At 40.2% G+C, this 18197-nt stretch overlaps 1 protein-coding gene across 4 annotated transcripts in view; it reads right to left on the bottom strand.

Moving 5' to 3' along the window:
- SPATS2L (spermatogenesis associated serine rich 2 like) overlaps positions 1 to 18197 on the bottom strand; it is a 165380-nt gene that overhangs the window by 51829 nt on the left and 95354 nt on the right. For all 4 annotated transcript variants that reach the window (XM_042949639.1, XM_042949637.1, XM_042949638.1 and 1 more), the window contains 3 exons: positions 7987 to 8095; positions 4532 to 4581; positions 1664 to 1910 (listed from right to left, as the gene is read on the bottom strand). In XM_042949639.1, the coding sequence (XP_042805573.1) occupies positions 1664 to 1910; positions 4532 to 4581; positions 7987 to 8095 (406 nt within the window). The remainder of the gene's footprint in view (positions 1 to 1663; positions 1911 to 4531; positions 4582 to 7986; positions 8096 to 18197) is intronic.

Raw genomic sequence — 18197 nt, 5'->3', positions numbered from 1 at the left:
CATACAAGAGTATGGAGTCAAGTTTTCTCCACTTCTTTTCAACCTTCCAAATCCCCTCTCCTCATTCAAATTTATGGGTCCTTCAATAACTACTACTCCCACAAAACTTCCCCGGATCACTCAGTTGGATGTAGCACCTCTCTTCCCTAAACTGTAAACCCAGCCTTCTCTTCAAGAATAAATAACAGGATGTGATCCCCTCAGGCTCTCAACCATACCATACCCTTCTCTGAATTTACTATGGCCTGAGAGCACAGTGCTTTGCATGTAGGAAGAATTTAAAGAGTCACTGAGTCAATAAAAGGAGGATTTTGTAACTAGAAGGACTTCAGGAATTATCTGGTTCTCACTGGGAGAATCTACCACCGCTTCGAAGGCACTTTGAAAAACTGATGGGGCATTTTTAAAATTTGTGTGTGGGGGAGGGGCCTACACCTATAGCCAGGTGACTTACAATCACAGGCATCCTGTACAACAAAGAATCATCCTGTGTCCTGAACTTTCTCATGTCCCGTTGGATGCTTTACATATAAACACAAGTATTTTTTAATATAATTTTCCTATAGATTTCCAGGATTTACTTGGATTTCTGGGATTTAATACTAGGTAAATTAAGAAAAGATTGTCTTTTATGGTGTTCGGAACCAATCAAAAGTTTTGCACCATTTGGGAAAATCACATGGCCAACGACACCTGTAGTCACGGTATCTAACAACTAGCACCCCTGCATCAGCCTGCCTTTGTAGTAGCTGCTTTCCTAGCGATGCTGTGTCTATATACAAACATTCTCATTCAGCTCTTACATCACAGGTGAAATACAAAAAAAACCACTGTCTACAATATCTTGTTGACCACTGTTCTCTTTTAAGTGCAAAGCGATTCATTATAAGAGGGTGTGTATATCAGACCATTTTATCAGGTTTTCTATTTTTTAGTGGTTCCTGATTTCTCACATTTTTTGCTTTATTGAAATCCTGTTTCTAGATAGATTATATAGATTATATTATCTATGAATTTTATTTTAGGATTTGTTATAAAATGGAGTATTCAGTAAGATGGTATTGAGGGCCACTGATCTAGTACATTGTCGTATAGTTTCCTTATTTTACAGAAAGGAAATGGGACACTAGAGATGAAATGATGCACCCAACGTCATACACTTGATTAAAAAGTAGCCTTTGGTGGACTGATTAAGATATAGCTATAGCACAAATAATTAATATTCCAGATTCTAACACCCTGGAAGGTTAGGTTCTGTCACATAATATAAAATACCAAAAGTTAAAATAATTTGATCTACCCTTTAATAACATTTGCTCTTGTCATCAATTATTTCTCCCTTATCCCAGGAAAAGGTGTCTTGAAAGAAAATTTCTTTTAACTGGAATTTCTGTTTTCCCGATGATGCTAACACAGATTAGAACTATGTTCCTTGGAAAAAATAATCCTCTGACTTAGTGCGGGGCTAAACTGAGTTTTATTCTTTGGCCCTGCAACATCCTCCCCACCCCCTCCCTATGGGAAGATGTCTGCATCCCTGCACAATGCAGAACAACCCTTCTCTTTCAACAATATCAACAGTAGAAACAATCAACTCAGTGGGTTCCCTCTGCATCCTTTTCTTCCGTGCCTTCCTAAGCAACTCTGTACGAGAATTACTGACCTGTGACCCCACGAGGGGACTTTGAAGGTTCCTCGAGTATCGAGATCTTTTTCTCACGAGGGATAAGGACTGGTTTTTCACTGGCAGAATCGGTGGATGAGTTGTCCTTCTCACAGCCATTTATGTGGCCATTTTGTATCTGGGGCGGTGGTGGCTGCAGGGGCCCTGCTTCCGGCCTCTCTGCCTTGTCTTTAGCATCTTTGTTGCCTTGATGCTGCTTAGACTTGCTTCTTTTTCTTTTATTGTTCTAGAATGAGAAACAAATGAGATATTATAAATGAAATATTATTCAGCTCAGACCCTTTAGATACAAAGTGAACCTAGACATCAAAATGAAGTATGTTACCTTGTTTGCTTTCTGGCCCTTTAGAATGGGCAAAAACACCTACATTTTTATTAACTGCCCACATTAATGTAAGTATCTTCTTTCTCACAGTAAGTTGTGTAAACTTTTACCTCATAAACATAGTGAGCAAATAAAAGTTCCCTTAAAAGGAAAAAATAGCAGGGAATGGCCTAAAAGTCGAAATATTATTGGAGCAAATTGAAGCCATATATATATGAACGGTAATATAGTAAAATCCTGTGAGAACTGCTTTCAAAGAACTTGAATTCAGATATTGTGCCACTGGAGAAGAGCTCACATTTCTTAAGTTGGTGATGTGGTGGTGGGAGACAAGGGTTCTGATCCTCCGGGGAGATTAGGAGGTTGAGGAGGAGAATCAGTATAAAAGGGCAGGCAAGTCCTTGCAAGATGAAGAAGTAGAAGGCAGGTCCCCAAAGTCCAGGGTGGGTCTGCCGAGATAGATACTAATCAACCAGGAGATTCCTGGCATGGCTGCCACTGTCCACGGAGTGCAAGGCAGCCACAGAACACATAATCATCCCCACGAGAATTTAAACTGGCGCAGACAACTGCTATAAAGCCATGCCAAACCGATCTGGGTCCACCTGGATTTGGACTGTGCAGCTGGAATCCTGGATGACCTCTCGGCTATGAGGCAAACAGCATTACATGGTTTCACTTTATTTATTTACTTTGAAATAACACCACCCTGCATTTTAGACCATTAAAATGTTTTTGGACCCCAATTATCACAATATGGCAGGGTTTTACGGTACCTCTCCTAAGATGCCCTAATGGATGATACATAATAATATACAGGAAATTAAGAAGATGTTCCCAATTATGTTGCACGCTTTACTTGACTTTGGTTTTGTACCTTCGGGGTACTCAATGTATTTAACATTCAGGACGGCGCAGACCTTGGCCAAGCAGAACAGATGCCTGACCCATTAGAGCAGACCCTGTCCCACCCGCCTGCTGCAGCAGTGAGTGCCAGTGGAACATCAGCCTGGCTTTGTTCTTCAACACATTTGAAAAGAAAAAATAAAAAGAAACTGTTTCCTCTTAATTCTCCTCCTCATTCCCTTTCTTTCCCATGGAAACCACAATCATTCCCCCAGTAGTGCTCCTCTGGCTGAGAGAAGCCATTCCCTGGGTGAAGGGAAGGGCTGGCAGCACAGGTTGCCATGCAAGCTGCATGTCTGCTGGGCTGGGGAGACCATTTTCCCACTGAGCCTCTAAGATGGAGGCTCAGTGAGCTGGGTCTGCAGTTGTTCCTCTGCTCCTTTTTTCACATCAGAGAAATCTGATACCCAAACCGCACATCTGAGATTTTTCCACGGACATGTCAATATTGCCTTTCAATCACTTGCAAACCATTTTCAGCTCACACAGAAGTCAGGGAAACCATGAGTAGAGATAAGCAGAGATTGTCAAAAAGGGTGACACACAAAGGTTAAAAAAAAAACAAACTCCCAATTCCTCCTATTCCACAAGAAACTAAAGGGAGAACAGAGGGCAAAGGGTAATTTCAGTAATCTCAGTCATCTCAGGATTTTATGGAAGTAATGCTCCCTTTTGTTTTCTCAAAACCTGTTCTGTGGGCCTGTGATCTTCCCTCATGGGGGAGGGTAGACTGGAGTATTATATTGTGGGATACCCAAAACACAAGGCCTGGCTGGGAAATTATGGGTACGGATGGGGCAGTTCCTTTGAAAACAGAATCAGACTAAAACAGGTTGCAGGCCAAGAACAAGACTGGTGCACCTTGTAGGAGCTAGTGAGCTCCATATATGTCCACAAGATTAGGCAGGCATGTTCTGGAGACAGAGTGCAATGTGACACAGGCACACCTCACGTGTGCCCAGAAGTCAAACCCTTTGTGACTAGCCAAGAAAGGAAAATAATTCGAAGAGGGCAGAGTAAAATCTCCTTCCCTCTGTTCTCAAAGAGTGGTTTGCCAGGGTTATCAAGAAGGAAAAAAATTGGTCCCTTTCTTACTATGGCTTTAAGGTATTTTCTTGTTCCTTTGTTAAAGATCTAGTTTAGAACTCCGCAAAAAAAAAACAAAAAACAAAACAAACAAAAAAAAAAAACAAAGCAACTCAGGGCAGCTTTGGACAGATTCTTTCAGTTGGAAAAACATGTGAAAATATATTCAGAGCTTTTCAAGTATCTTTAAAACACTCCCTAATTTTTTCCTTTGTGCTAAGGAATATGTTCAGGCAAGTTAACGTCTTGAATCCTTTGAATTCTCCGGCTGGGTTCCCCTTAATACTTAAAAAGAAAAACTCTGGGACTTCTAAAGCACACCTGGTGGTTAAAAACACTCCAACAGAAAACAAGGGCATTAGTAGTGAGGGTGGCTGGTAATTGAAGAGAGTCTTGAATTTGCAAGTTTTCTCGGTCTACATACCAACATATTTGAAAGAAGCATAAAATTGGTAACCTTGTTTAAATGGTAACAACCATGGATGTTTTGATTGGAGATGTGATTAATTTACAATCAGTATTAATCTTACCTTCTTTTTTCCTGTCATATTCCATTCTTTTAGAACTTGAACTGCACTGCCTAGACAAAGACAAAGAACCTTCAACACGTATTCACATAATAAAACACCACACAAAATTCATCTCTGTCTTTCCATCCTGGTAGCAATTTTTTTTTTGTGGCTTTTTCATTTGTTTTGATACATCCTACCTTAATAAAAATGCCAGTTTCATTTTTTATTTCCAGACTTTCATTTAATTCACTGCATGATCTTGGTTTTATCAAAGTATTAAGCCCTACTACATGAAGCTTACCTTTTTATCATTATGTTGTCTTAGAGAAAATGAAATATATCTTGAGAATGTTCTGTTAGCTTCATTGCCATAGGTGGAATTAAAATTGTTCTGTTTGATATATGAATCAAAATACCTATAATCTTCCAGACCAAACATGGGATTTTGAATATTATTAACCAAGTGCATCAAAGCTTTTTGCTTGGCCACTCCTGCTCTTTTTCTGCCCCCACTCATTATGTTTGCAACTTGAACTTGAGCAGCGTGATAAGGAGGGCAGATTATCTGAGGTTGGTTTTGCTCTCGTCACTGTGCATAAGGATGGGATGTGCTCTTTGCGAGGCTTCTACTTTGAAACAAAAGAAATTCATCGACTGACATACTAATCTCAGGTTTTCTCCATGCTATTCACATACATATGTGGCCTTGCACAGACTCAGAGGAAAAGTCTAACCTGATTAAGCTGTAAAATATTTTAAAAGACATGTATACTGTTAGTCAGCTATGATAACTGTTTTCCACGTGGTGTAACAAAGTTCTTCCCTCATTCCAACTGGGCTGGGGGTAATTTCAACAATACGTCATTTGTTTTCCTATAAATAGGTAATTCTAAAAGAGTAGCTCTTAAATGTATTCTTTTAACAATTTTAAGCCTTTTCATACAATCTCATTATACTAACAGTTCTGTACAATGAGTGTGTTGGCTAAATAGAGATAAACTTCAGGCCGGTCTTTATAACAAATTTCAAATTAGTAGGGCCCCAATTATTGAGTCCACTGTCACTGTTAGATAAGCAGAAGGCCATATTGCTTTGACAAATGTTTAGACAGGCTAATTATTCCTATCTATTCAAAGTTTCCAATTCAATGCCCCTCTTAGGCTTTCTGAGTCACATGTACTTGAAATAATAACACCGCACTTAAAAGTAAGTTATAATTCAGACTTTTTATTAACTGAGCTGGTCTTTCTCTCATTTGCCCAGAGAATTAATGTTTCACAGTATTCTCCTTTTGAAGAACTTTAGAAAGTCACTTTTATTAGGCTTTTTTCTTAGCCGATCCAGTGGCTAATAATCATTAGGGTAGTTTTTACTTACAGCTAAACTTCAGTTTTCTAAATAAAATAAAATTAAAAAGCAGTGTTAAATAATGTTCTTTCTAATCAGAGAAAGGAGGTGAGTTGCTTATGGCTTTACAATTATTCCTCTAATTTTCACATTTTGACATAAATTCTATTTGCAATTTGGACAATGAGCTTTTCGAGAGCAATTCTTAAGAAGGAATACTCATGTTCACAGAGAATTTAGAAAGTGTTTTATTAAATTTTAATTATACTGAAACGGCTTGAAGCTTTTGAAGCCACTCAGAAACAGTGCTTTTAATATGCCTCATAAGTGATTCCTAACAAATATTTTCGAACTTCAGTGGTTTTTAAACAAGTTTTCCAACTGGTCCCCAACCAAAGTGATATGAGATTTCTCAGCAATCAATGGGTTTTTTCAATGAGATCTCAACACTGACAACGAGGTGACAATTTCAAGGACAAGCAAGGTGCTCTATTTAAATACAAACGGATTTGATGACAGTCTATCAGTTACTGAGCATCTGTGCATTTCATCAGGGTCACTTTGTAATGAAAACTTTCATGATGGGGAATGTGGGGGCTTCAATCCAAGTGAGGGTGGGGAAGAATGGGGATAATAACCTTTTTCCTGTCCTAAAGCTTTTTTCCATGTGAATGACGTTGGCAAGTGAATCTTGAGAGTTTATCTGCGCCAGGATGTGCAGATTTCCAAAATTTTTTTCTTGAGACAAATTGCACCAAATGCTGCGAATTAGATCAATATCAGATTTTCTACTATTTTTTTCTTATGACTAAAAACTCTGTATCTGCCAGTCCATGAGACAGAGAGAAACAGAAAGGTTGCTCATTATGGGTCTGCTTGCAGGTCTATTTTGAATGACAATCATTTTTTAAATCAGTTAGGACCCTAAATCTTGAGATTAGTTGAGAGAATTTAGATTTAGAGTGTGGCCTGGTTTCAAGACCTGGCCTGAAATGCAACCATACTTGTAGAACTTTAGGAAAATTATTCCAATCCTAGGAAAATAAGTAAATCAAACCATCCTTAACAAAGAAAGTATAAATAGGATATAACTGAGAAATGTGCTGACAGGTGTTCCCTGACCCGATTTATCAGATTATATTTAGCCAGTCCATATTTACAACACAGAAACTAATACCAGGACAGAACCCATATGGTAACTGAGGACAAGTACGAGACCTCTGTCCATAAGTGGAAATTGTTCAAATAGGAGGGGAGAATTTCCCCATAATATACAGGAAATAATAAGGTCGTAGGTTACAAATTTATAAGATAAACATATTCCTAAGACTTTGGATTCTATGATATCACTGGCAATTGCTTGTCTAAAGAAAATTCTGTTTTAGACAGCAAAAAGGATCTAGAGGTAGATGAGCAGAATTGATATTCTGATTAATTAGGCAATCTCAAAATCATAGACTAAGGCTACTAAAGAATAAACCAGTACTGGGGCACCTACGTGGCTCAGTTGGTTAAGCATCTGACTTCAGCTCAGGTCATGATCTCATGGTTCATGAGTTTGAGCCCTACATCGGGCTCTGCTGTCAGCGCTGAGCTAGTTTCTGATCCTCTGTCTCCACCCCCACCCCCCCATCTTTTTCTGCCCCTCCCCGGCACAAGGGTGTGAGCATGCTGTCTCGAAAATAAATAAACATTAAAAAAAAAAAGAATAAACCAGTCCTCTCAGACTATGTAAGCATCAAGTTCAAGGACTGCAGCTAAGTACAGCTATGCTGAAGAGTTGAGGAGGCTTTCCAGATCAGGAAGTGCATTACCCTCCATTCACAAGGACACCATCAAATAAAGGGCATGCTTAATAACAAATTGGAAAGACTGGTGGACAATGGAATTAGCATCATTATAATAGGTATCTTTTAGAAACTAGGTACAATCTTTTTTTTTTACACGAGGGAGAAAGAAATCCCAAATTCTGCTCTTATTGAGTATATGGATGTGTTTTTAAAGCTTAGCATATTTTTATGAGAATTACATTGTCAGTAGCTAATTGACATTCAATGCATTTGAGGAAAAACACAGAACATATAGACTATTTAGTTCTAACAGGTTCAGGGGTCATGTATGCTTACCATCCACGAAGGCTTGCACTGCTTTATCTACATTAAAGTCAAACTGTTGTAGCACCAGCACGATTTCATTATTGCTTTTGTTGGGAACAACTGAGCGAACTGCATAGATCTATGATGAAAAAGAAAAGAAAAAGAAAGGTAAACACTTTAAATATTGTCCATACTGGATAGACTATAACTGTTAGAAGGCCTTGAAAAGCCAACTAATCTATCTTGCCATCAAGCAGACTCAAGCATTTCAGACCAGCAAAAGTTCATCCTGCTAATCACCTTGATACCCTTTTTATTTATGTATACATGTCCACCAAGAGCTCCTTGTTAGGACTGTGGTAGTAAGTGTGAAAAGCCAATTCTGGTTTTTCACCCTCAACCTATCCCCAAGACTAAGGATGCATACAAGAGGTGTTTTCAGTGAAGACACAGATCGTTTTCTGTCTCAAGCTCTCCTCTACACTGGCTCAGGGGGCATCTTTGGAAAACTTACAGAAATAGCCCCATGCCTCAGCTTCTCTTATCTGCACAGTGCAAGCAGTCATCTCAAAGCTCACACAAGTGTGCTGTAAAACTCCATTAATGCTTACAAAGACATAAAAGTGTGGGGCACTGTACTTTTGAAATGGCAATCTTAGCCATAATACAGAATGTTCCCAAACACATTTCTAAAAATCAAACATTTAAAACATCGTAAAAGTAAATACATATATGAAAGCTAAGGATTTTAATAGGTTAAGCTAAGCTGATAATAAATTTTTAATGACCTATATGTATTTCTTAAATTTAGCATGGATTCTTTACTAATAGAATTCATTGACCTCTATCTCACAGAACTTGGAATTACTACAGTATGCTCTACTTATCTGAGCAAAACCTAGCTCACCCAGCTTTCTATCAAGGGGATTATTGTAGCTGCTACTGATAGATTCTAGAGTCCTCATGGTGCAAAGGTAAGTGGTAGCCATAATGATGATCATGAAAGCACAGCACAATCTTTGTGTGTTTTTATCAATGGTTAAATTATGGCTAATTGAGTTTTAGAGTTACATGCAGTTTACTGTAATCAGATTCGTGGACTACAGATTATATGGGTACGATATGTGTAATGTGACTCTCCTAACCAGAACATTTAGTTAAGTATAGTTAAATATAGCTTAGTTCCTAATTATGTCAGAAAATAGGCAGCCTATCTCATATAGATCTGTACATGAGAGTACTTAGATTATAATGAGAAAACAGCACAAGCTGGAAGTACATAACTTACAGAGGTTTGACACTATTGATCAGAAAGCTGGTTTTGAATCTTGACGTTCATAAACACGTGGGTTTAACCAAGGACTCTAATGTAATATATGTATTTGTATGTATGTGTCTCAGGATTCCTTTGCTTTTTTTTTTCTATTCTCACCTTTTATAGTTCTTACTTTTTTAGATTCTATATTAAAAAATTTACTTCTTCAGATATAGGTTCCTTCTCATCTTTTCTCTTTCCCCTCTGTAAAAATCCACTCAGTGAACATTTTTTGAATGCCTATTGTGTGACAAAGGCACCAAACTTCCTGGAACTTACAGACTAGAGGGGCATGTACGTGTTGATCAAATGATCACATAAATAAATATATATGTATACATCGTGATTAATGCCATTCAATCATATGACAAGGAGACTTGACCTTATATAGGTATGTTAACATCTGAAGGACAAGTGAGAAGAGATGGGTAGGAGGTAAGAGGAAAGACATTTTAGGTAGAGGGAACAGTATGAATGTGGAGTAAGGCACAGAGGGAGGCAGAACTGAGGCTTTTAGAATATAAGCAGGGACCAGTGGTGGGCAGGGACTAAATCATGCACGGCCTACGAGGCCATGCAAAGGCCATGTGAGGATTTCTCAACTATCCTTTCTTTTGTTAAGTTGTACTTTCTTATTCATTCATCATGTTAGAAAGATAGCTTTCTCTCTATCTCTATCTCTATTATTGTGTTAAGTTAAGATGTACAAGGTGTTGATTTGGTACATTTATATACTGAGAAATGATTACCAACCACCATACCATTAGCTAATACCTCCATTCCATTACATAATTACCATTTCTTTTTTGTGGTGAGGACGTTTAGGATCTACCCTCAACAACCTTCAAGTACAGCATATAGCATTTTTAGCTATAATCACCATATTGTATGTTAGATCCCCAGAACTTGTTATTCTCATAACTGGAAGTTTGTACTCTTTGACCAATACATCCCCATTTCCCTTTTTTTTTTTTTAAAGAGAAGCTGAGAGAAAAACAAGAACAAAAACACCTGCATTTAGCCAGGAAAATCACTAACAATGTGTGTCCAACAACAGATACAATTGGCTTAATAGTTACCAGTGCATTGGAGTTACATATAAACATTACATGTTACCCTTCTAATGTAGTTCTTTCAAATAAAATTCTAACATTTCAAGCTACTATGGTTGGTTAGTGTTATACAAAAATCTTGAGGTGCCTGGGTGGCTCAGTTGGTTAAGAGCCTGACTCTTGATTTCACCTCAGGTCATGATTTCACGGTTTGTGGGACCAAGGTCCCCCCTCCCCAGTCAGGCTCTGCGCTTACAGCTTGGAGCATGCTTGAGATGCTCTCTCTTTCTCTCTCTCTCTCTCTCTCTCTGCCCCTCCCTCTCTCTCTCTCTGAAAATAAATAAACTTTAAAAAATAAAAATAAAAATAAATAAAATTTCTGAGGTGCCTGGGTGGCTCAGTTGGTTAAGCATCCGACATCGGCTCAGATCATGATTTCACAGTTTGTAGGTTTGAGCCCCGCAGCAGGCTCTGTGCTGACAACTCAGAGCCTGGAGCCTGCTTCAGATTCTGTGTCTCCCTCTCTCTCTTCCCCCCACTCTTGTCTCTCTCTTTCTCTCTCTCTCTCTCTCTCTCAAAAATAAACATTAACAAAACCTTAAAAATTACATTATTATTTTATCAGCCATACCCTTCTAAATAATGCAATGATTAGTTATTAATTACATTAACTGCATTATAATTACATTAGACCAAAGATTTCTTTTTTAAAAATATAGTTTATTGTCAAATTGGTTTCCATACAACACCCAGTGCTCATCCCAACAAGTGTCCTCCTCCTTGCCCATCACCCACTTTCCTCTCTTCCTCACCCTCCATGTAGTTTGTTCTCAGTCCTTAGGAGTCTCTTATGGTTTGCCTCCCTCCCTCTCTGTAACTTTTTCCCCCCCATGTAGACCAAAGCTTTCGATCCACCTGCACAGTTGTGTGATCAGTAAAGACCCAGAATTATGGAACAAACATAAAATAACTGTTCTCCCTGCTTCCAGTCTCTCCTCTGCAAAACATATTTTATTATATTAAGGTAAAACATAATATATAAACCACAGCATATAGGGACAGTTTCTTTTTAGACGTTTATACAACACTTGCCTATTCCTCTTTAAAAGGAAAAAAAAATAAAACCACGGTCAGATACAGAAAACATCTATTCTTGTCATTTTATATATTCTAGCTCCGAACATATCCTAAGAAAATTGTCAATAACTGAGTTCTGATACTAAATCTAACTATGAATATTGCACACAATTCTCAGAGGAAGATACTTAAGATAGGAATGTCAAGTTTTAAAGAAATGGGAAAAAAGAATTTCTGCCTATTCTTAGGTATTCCATAGTAATGTTGAATTCTAGTTGTATTTCTGGGCCAAGCTCTGTGTTTGCTTTAATCCCAGGGCTTGGCTAATGTGAAGGGAGTATTGTTTTTCCACCCTCTTATTTATAAATTCACTACGTCTACTTTCCAATGAAAATGTCTTTGAGAAAGATGGAGAAATTCTGCATGCTTATACGTGCGCATAAAAATACAGGAACCTCACAGGGTCCCTATTCATGACGCAGCAGAGTTATAAAGGGTCTAAGCATTTAAATCTAAAAAAAGATCTCATTATGAAGTAGCTTTAAAAATAAGGAGTGGATGACAAAGGCAGTGTTATAGTGAGGTTGTATTGAAAGGCTGCCTTTGCATTTGGAAATGAAGCTCCTGGAGGAATGGATCAATCAATGCGTGACTAATGGTAGTTTGCATACGGGGAACTCATAAAATTCACGCCTGCAGTGACTGTTTCGCAGAGGCTGTTTTTGGGACTGCTTCAGACATACAGCCTTTACTCCACTGCCACAGCCCAAGCTGGTGTGCCTGCTGCTGCAGCTTCACGTCGAAGCCCACTGTTTGAAGCTGCACTTGACTGCATCCCTCCAGGGTTCTCACGCCACGAACAGAGCGGTCCAGGAGGGGTGGAGCAGGCGGCAGTGCAGGCTGCTGGGCGACCGTCGGGACCGCTAGGTAGCGGTTCATTTAGCAACAGCTTTACCTTTCTCAAATCGTTCCCTTGTTTGGCTTCTACTAATTTAAATCCGGTTTGGCAAATTCAGTTTGCAATTGAGAAATCCGCCTTTTGCATCTCAGAAGTTGTTTTGATTTTACCTTCAGCGGTTTAATCTCTCCTGCCTTCCTCTCTCTGGGGCTTTCTATCTGGCCGGGCAGGCTTTGCCCCGTTCTGCCTCAGGCCCGCCCTGCTGGCATTTCGCTTGCGCTGAGCAGCCAGGCAGAGTGGCTTTCACAGACGCTGCTCAGTTTCAGTTTCCCACATTAACCTCCCTCCCCTGGACTTGCGCTGTCTGCTTTAAGAGCTGTTAGCAGATTTCCTCATTCACACTGTGCATTTTTTGAACCTGTCTGTGATGACTCTTAGAAATTCTTCTTGGCTTACTGATGAGTCACTTAGACTGTGTCTGAGTTTCAAAAACGGTTCTCTGACCAAAGTTTCCAATCCACCTACACAGCTGTGTGATCAGTAGAGACCCAGTATTATCAAATAAACATAAAATAACTACTCTCTCTGCTTCCGGCGTCTCCTCTGCAAATTCATTCCGAGGTTCCTGCCAGACTGCACTTCCTAAAGTATAATCATGGCCATTCTACTCCCTTTCTTGAGAAGAAAGCTAAATCTCTACATTTGAGCATTCATGGCCATCAGCAGCTCCAGCCTGCCCTTCCCAACGCCCCTCTCGCTCTGCCCAGTGTTGGCTCCCCTCCCCCCCACCCCTGTGAGCTTTGTCCTTGACAGGAGAGGTGTCTGCTTGTCCGAATCTTAGAGTCCAGCTGAAGTGCCACGTATTCCGTGGGGTCCTTCTCCACTAGCCCTGCCAGAAGTCACCCTGCCTCCTTACAATTCCCACGGCTCTTATCAGCAGGTGTCTCTTTACACTTAGCGCCTTCTACCCTACATGCTGAGTGTGTACATGCCGTGCTTACTAGATGGTAAGTGGCATGAGGGCAAGAGTCCTCCGCTCAGACACCTCTGCATAGTCAACATGCCCACCCCGCCTGACTGATCATGTGCATGTGTAGGTATTTAACAACTATTTGCTGAGTGAGACAATGCCAACTTGTAGCTGTATCTAGCTGCTGTTTTGGGTCAAAGGCCTATTCTGTGAGCAGGTTTGGGCCATCCTATCACTCTGCGTTTGCCATCCACAATAATATGGGGGTGGAGGTCAGGTGACTGTGATGTGACCTAAACATTATATGGGTAGGAGAATGTGTATATGTCCTCTAAATTTCAATAACAGAGATGGGAGGAATATTTATGAGATCTGATCATTTTAGGTACCGTATTTTGTGAAATTTTAAAAATATAAAATAACATAGTAAGTGCCTATCATTCCAAAGGTCAGCCCAGCAGACAGATGTTGGTTGAGCCCCCACTAAGTGACAGGCACAGAGAACACAGGGGGGAACAGATACAGTTCCTGCCCTGAAGGGGACAGTGTAGCAGTGGAGCCAGAACCGTTTACACCTGAAAGTGTATAGTAACCCCGTGCTGTCTTTATGAACAAGGTACTGTGGTACTCCAGAGAAAGAACCAGTAAAGTTTGCCTGGAGAAGGCAGATTACAGAGGAGACAGCTAAATGTCTTAGGAGCTTTGAATTGAAACAAACCTGTATTCTAATCTTGGCCCTGCTCCATCCTAGCTCTAGGACCCTGGATGAACTGTTTAAACTGTCAAAACTTGGTTTTGCAGCTGTAAAATGAGGATATGACCTGCTAGAGTCTCAGTAAAAATGAAAAGAGATGTTAAGTGTTGGATATAGAATTTGGCACATATTAGCTGCTCAATAAATTTTAAAAAGAAAAGGGTTGGCACATTTACACTGGGCCATGAAGGAGAAGGGTCCCTCTAGGTGTAAAAATCGGCACGTCTTTGAAATGGACAGAATATGTGGCTAGGGTGCTGGTGAAAATTTATTTGTATACCTCTCTCCTTAAGAACCTTCCTGTACAGCCTCACTGAGCAGTCAGCAGACCCGAGGCTCTCCTGAAGCCCTCCCTCACCTGCAAGCTGATGTACCATAAGGAAGCCCATCACTGCTTCCCCTCTTCCGGCCTGCTCATTCTTTATTTACTCACCAAATGTTTTCTGTGATCGAGTACCATACTAGTGGCTGGATATAGCACTAACGAAACAGATACTGTCATTACAAACCCATAGAGGAAAAGAGAAGTGAATATATAAATTTAAAATGTGTATTACTGCAACTCACACTAAGTGAGTGATATGAAGGAAGCAATCAGAATGTAGTGACAAAGATCACTGAGGTCAGGAAGTAACCTGGCAGAAAAGCCAAGTGGGCTAATCAGAGTCTCTGCCTTGGGAGTCTGGACTTTTTCATACAAAGGGAGAGAAGAAAATAGGGATGAAGAGGGGCTGTTCTGGAGCTGCCTCACTTCCTGCCTTGCCTGCTTCTTTAGCTCTTCTTGAAGTCCCATAAGACCCTACCCCAGACCTTTATAATAACTTCTTTTACTTGCACTAGTTTGAGAGGGTTTCATTTTCTACAATAAGCAGCAAGTGCTAGACACAACACTAGCAGCCAGGGCTGGAAATAAGAATAATAAAGCCAAATAATCAATTCAATTGGCAAAAGGGAGAAACGGACGACTTTACAGGTAAATCCAGTTGGAATGTGAAGGACAGAACGGAGAAGGCCCATGAGCCTTGTTCACATACCTCTTCTAGCAACTTGTGTTGGCATAATTATGTATGTGACTATTTGTCCCCCTGGGACATGAGCCCCTGAGTGACAGAGATCACATTTATAAATCTACTGGGTCTAGAACAATGGGTGGCATCAGAAGATGATCGATGAATGTACAACTGAATGAACTAAAGGAAGTAGGAAGCCTAGTAATATGGCCACTGAAATATTACAGTTTTATTTCTCCATTTCCCCCCCAGTGCGTTTCTGAAATTCAGTGTAAAGTATTACAGGATTAAAAAGTATTCCAGCCCAAAGTGAACGGAGTGCCTCCTAGGTACCAGGAGGATGGTATATGGCTATATACCATATATATATATGTATGTGGTGTACATGGCTGGTCCTAGCCCTGAGGAGCCTGAAGTGTTGTCGCTCCATCCTATCCCCTACCCTAAGGACAGCAGTCAAACAGCCAGCAACCTCCTTTGCACACCAGTGAGAACCAGAGTTATTTATGGGTTTGCCATTCTTGCAACTTTGAAAGGAATTTTATAATCAGCTTTGGTCACATTTCTCAAATGCTGAGCCGTTCAGAGATGCCTTAAACACAGCTCATCTGTGTATGTTTTGCTTCACTTGCTGGACCACTAATATCCACACACTAATGAAGGCAGTTCTCTCAAGAATCTTCTTGAGGAAGAAAATACTCTTTGTAGACCAGTATCCTGGCATCATGGATAATGCTATAATTTAATTGCCTTTTCTAACATCTACTTTCTGCCAGCGGAAAAAAAAATATGCATGAGGTGTTGTCATGTTCTACTTGGCTGACTTTTTGGGAATTAACACCAGGGGTACAAATCAAAATTAACTTTTTTTTTTCTTTTTGGCAGGAAACCAGGATTAGAAGGAATAATGAAGATTTGAAGGTGGAAAAAAATGAGATGTGCCTTCTCAAACTTTAAAGTACATTCACATCATTTAGGAATCTGATCAGAATGCAGAATCTGATTCAGATGCTTGGGGTGGAGCCCAAAATTCTGCATTTCTAATAAGCTCCCAGGGGATATACATGCTGCTTCTCTGCAGATGTGGTTGGCATAATAATGGCCCCCAAAGACATACACGCCCCCAGTCCCCTAGAACCTATGAATATGTTAGGTTACACACAAATTAAGATTGCATAGAATTAAGGTTGTTAGCTGACTTTGAAATGGGGAGATTATCCCGGATTATCTCAGTGGGCCCACTATAACCACAGCATCCTTCTAAGTGGAAGGAGGAAGAAAGTCAGTGTCGGAGTATGCAATGTGAGAAAGACCTGACTAGCCACTGCTAAGTCCAAAGATGAAATGGGGCCATGACCAAGGAGTGCAGGCAGCTTCCAGAAGCTGGAAAAGGAAAGAAAACAAATTCTGCACCTACAGCCTCCAGAGAGGAACATAGTCCTTGCCAACATCTTGATTCTAGCCCAATAAGAACCATCTGGATTTCCAATTCCATCAATGTAAGATAATCAATGTTATTAAATCATGTTATTTAAAGCTACTAAATTTGTGGTGATTTGCTACAACAAAGGGAAGCTAGTACAATGGGCCACAATTTGAGGAGTGAAGGTCTGCACCATTCTTCTTCTTAAAATGGAGATGTCTTTCCCTTGCTCACCAACTAATCGCTTTTAAAAAAAATACACCATCCTGTTCCCCCATCACACACACATATTTTGAGGGAATTCTAACTATTCATTCAAGCCAGATTTTGTGAGGTAAAGTGACATGAATCTGACACAATCTTTGCCTCCAGGAACTGACAAAACAGTGGGAAAATAAGGCAAAATCATAAATAACAACTAGCTCAAGGATCATTTTGACAAAGAAATCATCTGATTTCACGTGTTCTCTCTGCTCTCTTTCACTACCCCCAACAGGTTCCCTTTGCTTTTCACCTGGACTCTGGAAAAAGCTTTCTGATTGGATTCTCTGGCTTGGTTTCTCCTCTCCCCAGTCCATCTTAAAACAATCACTGTACAATTAATCTCCCCAAAATGGTTGAGTGTGCTTATCTGACCAAGGGAAGGAGCCGGCAATGAGAAAGGATTTGAGCAGAGGAAAGACAGGAGGTGAATTCTGAAACAAAGTCCTGGAGGAAATGAAGGAAAACGGTATCAAAATCCATGTGGAAAAACAAAGTTTGGAAAGGAGTGGAGATTCTTCTCTCTCATTCTCAAATTCTAAGAATGTGAAGATATAATGGAAATTTGAGATCGTGAAGAGGAAAATGTAAGGAGACTATTTCCTAAGTGAGAGTGTTAGAGCTTGCTTCAGGGCTTAAAAAGTGGGAACAGGCTTAGAGCTGCCTTATGGGAAGGTGATGGGAGTGGCCTCTATACGTGGAAGAATGCTGAGCAGGAGTGAGCAACCATGAATGTTGGATAGTGCAGATTTGTCATGATTTTCCCTAGACTGTTCAGTAAGCCCAGAGCAGAGAAAAGGAACGATTCAAGGTTATAAACTCTAAGGAACACACTAGGACATCCTAGAGCTCAGGGATATGGGGCATGAGAATCATAAATGCAGCCGATCAAGGCATCTGTGGTCTATGAAGAGGGAGGATGGACTGGGAGTAGGGAGAGGCTGAGGGATGAAAGATCGTGTTGAGAACCCAGAGCAGATGTCAAAGAGAGCAAGAGGCTGAGAAAGGTCATTATAAAAAGGATGTGGCCAGAGAGAGGATGTTAGATACTTCCAGTCCGTGGTCCTCGTCTTCCAGAGTGTAAATATAATCCTTTTCCTAAAGACCAGCCCTTCACTTTTTTCAAGGAACCAAAAGTATGCCCCAGAATTCCATCTGTTATAGAGTAAATGTATGTTCTTCAGCAGTTTTTTTTTTTTTTTAAATCAGCTGTGCTTCCCAAGCTTTTACCACATTGGCCAAGCTCCTCTAAGTGTATGACTGAAATGTGCTTCTATAAAAGAAGCTTATTGTTCCTGAAGTGGTTGGATCTGAGCAGAGGACTGTGGGACCTGCACCTGTCCTGGTTGGGCTCCATTTATCCATTAAAGGAATCTAAGATGGCACAAACACTTTTAGGAGCCACACCAATTACTGGCTGAGATGGAGCTTACTTTGCTGCTAACACACCCTAGGTTGTTTCTGTGACCAGTGTCCCCTGT

This window comes from Panthera leo, chromosome C1 (assembly GCF_018350215.1).
Source record: "Panthera leo isolate Ple1 chromosome C1, P.leo_Ple1_pat1.1, whole genome shotgun sequence".
Classification (NCBI taxonomy): domain Eukaryota; kingdom Metazoa; phylum Chordata; class Mammalia; order Carnivora; family Felidae; genus Panthera; species Panthera leo.
This window is presented reverse-complemented; position numbering and strand designations above follow the sequence as displayed.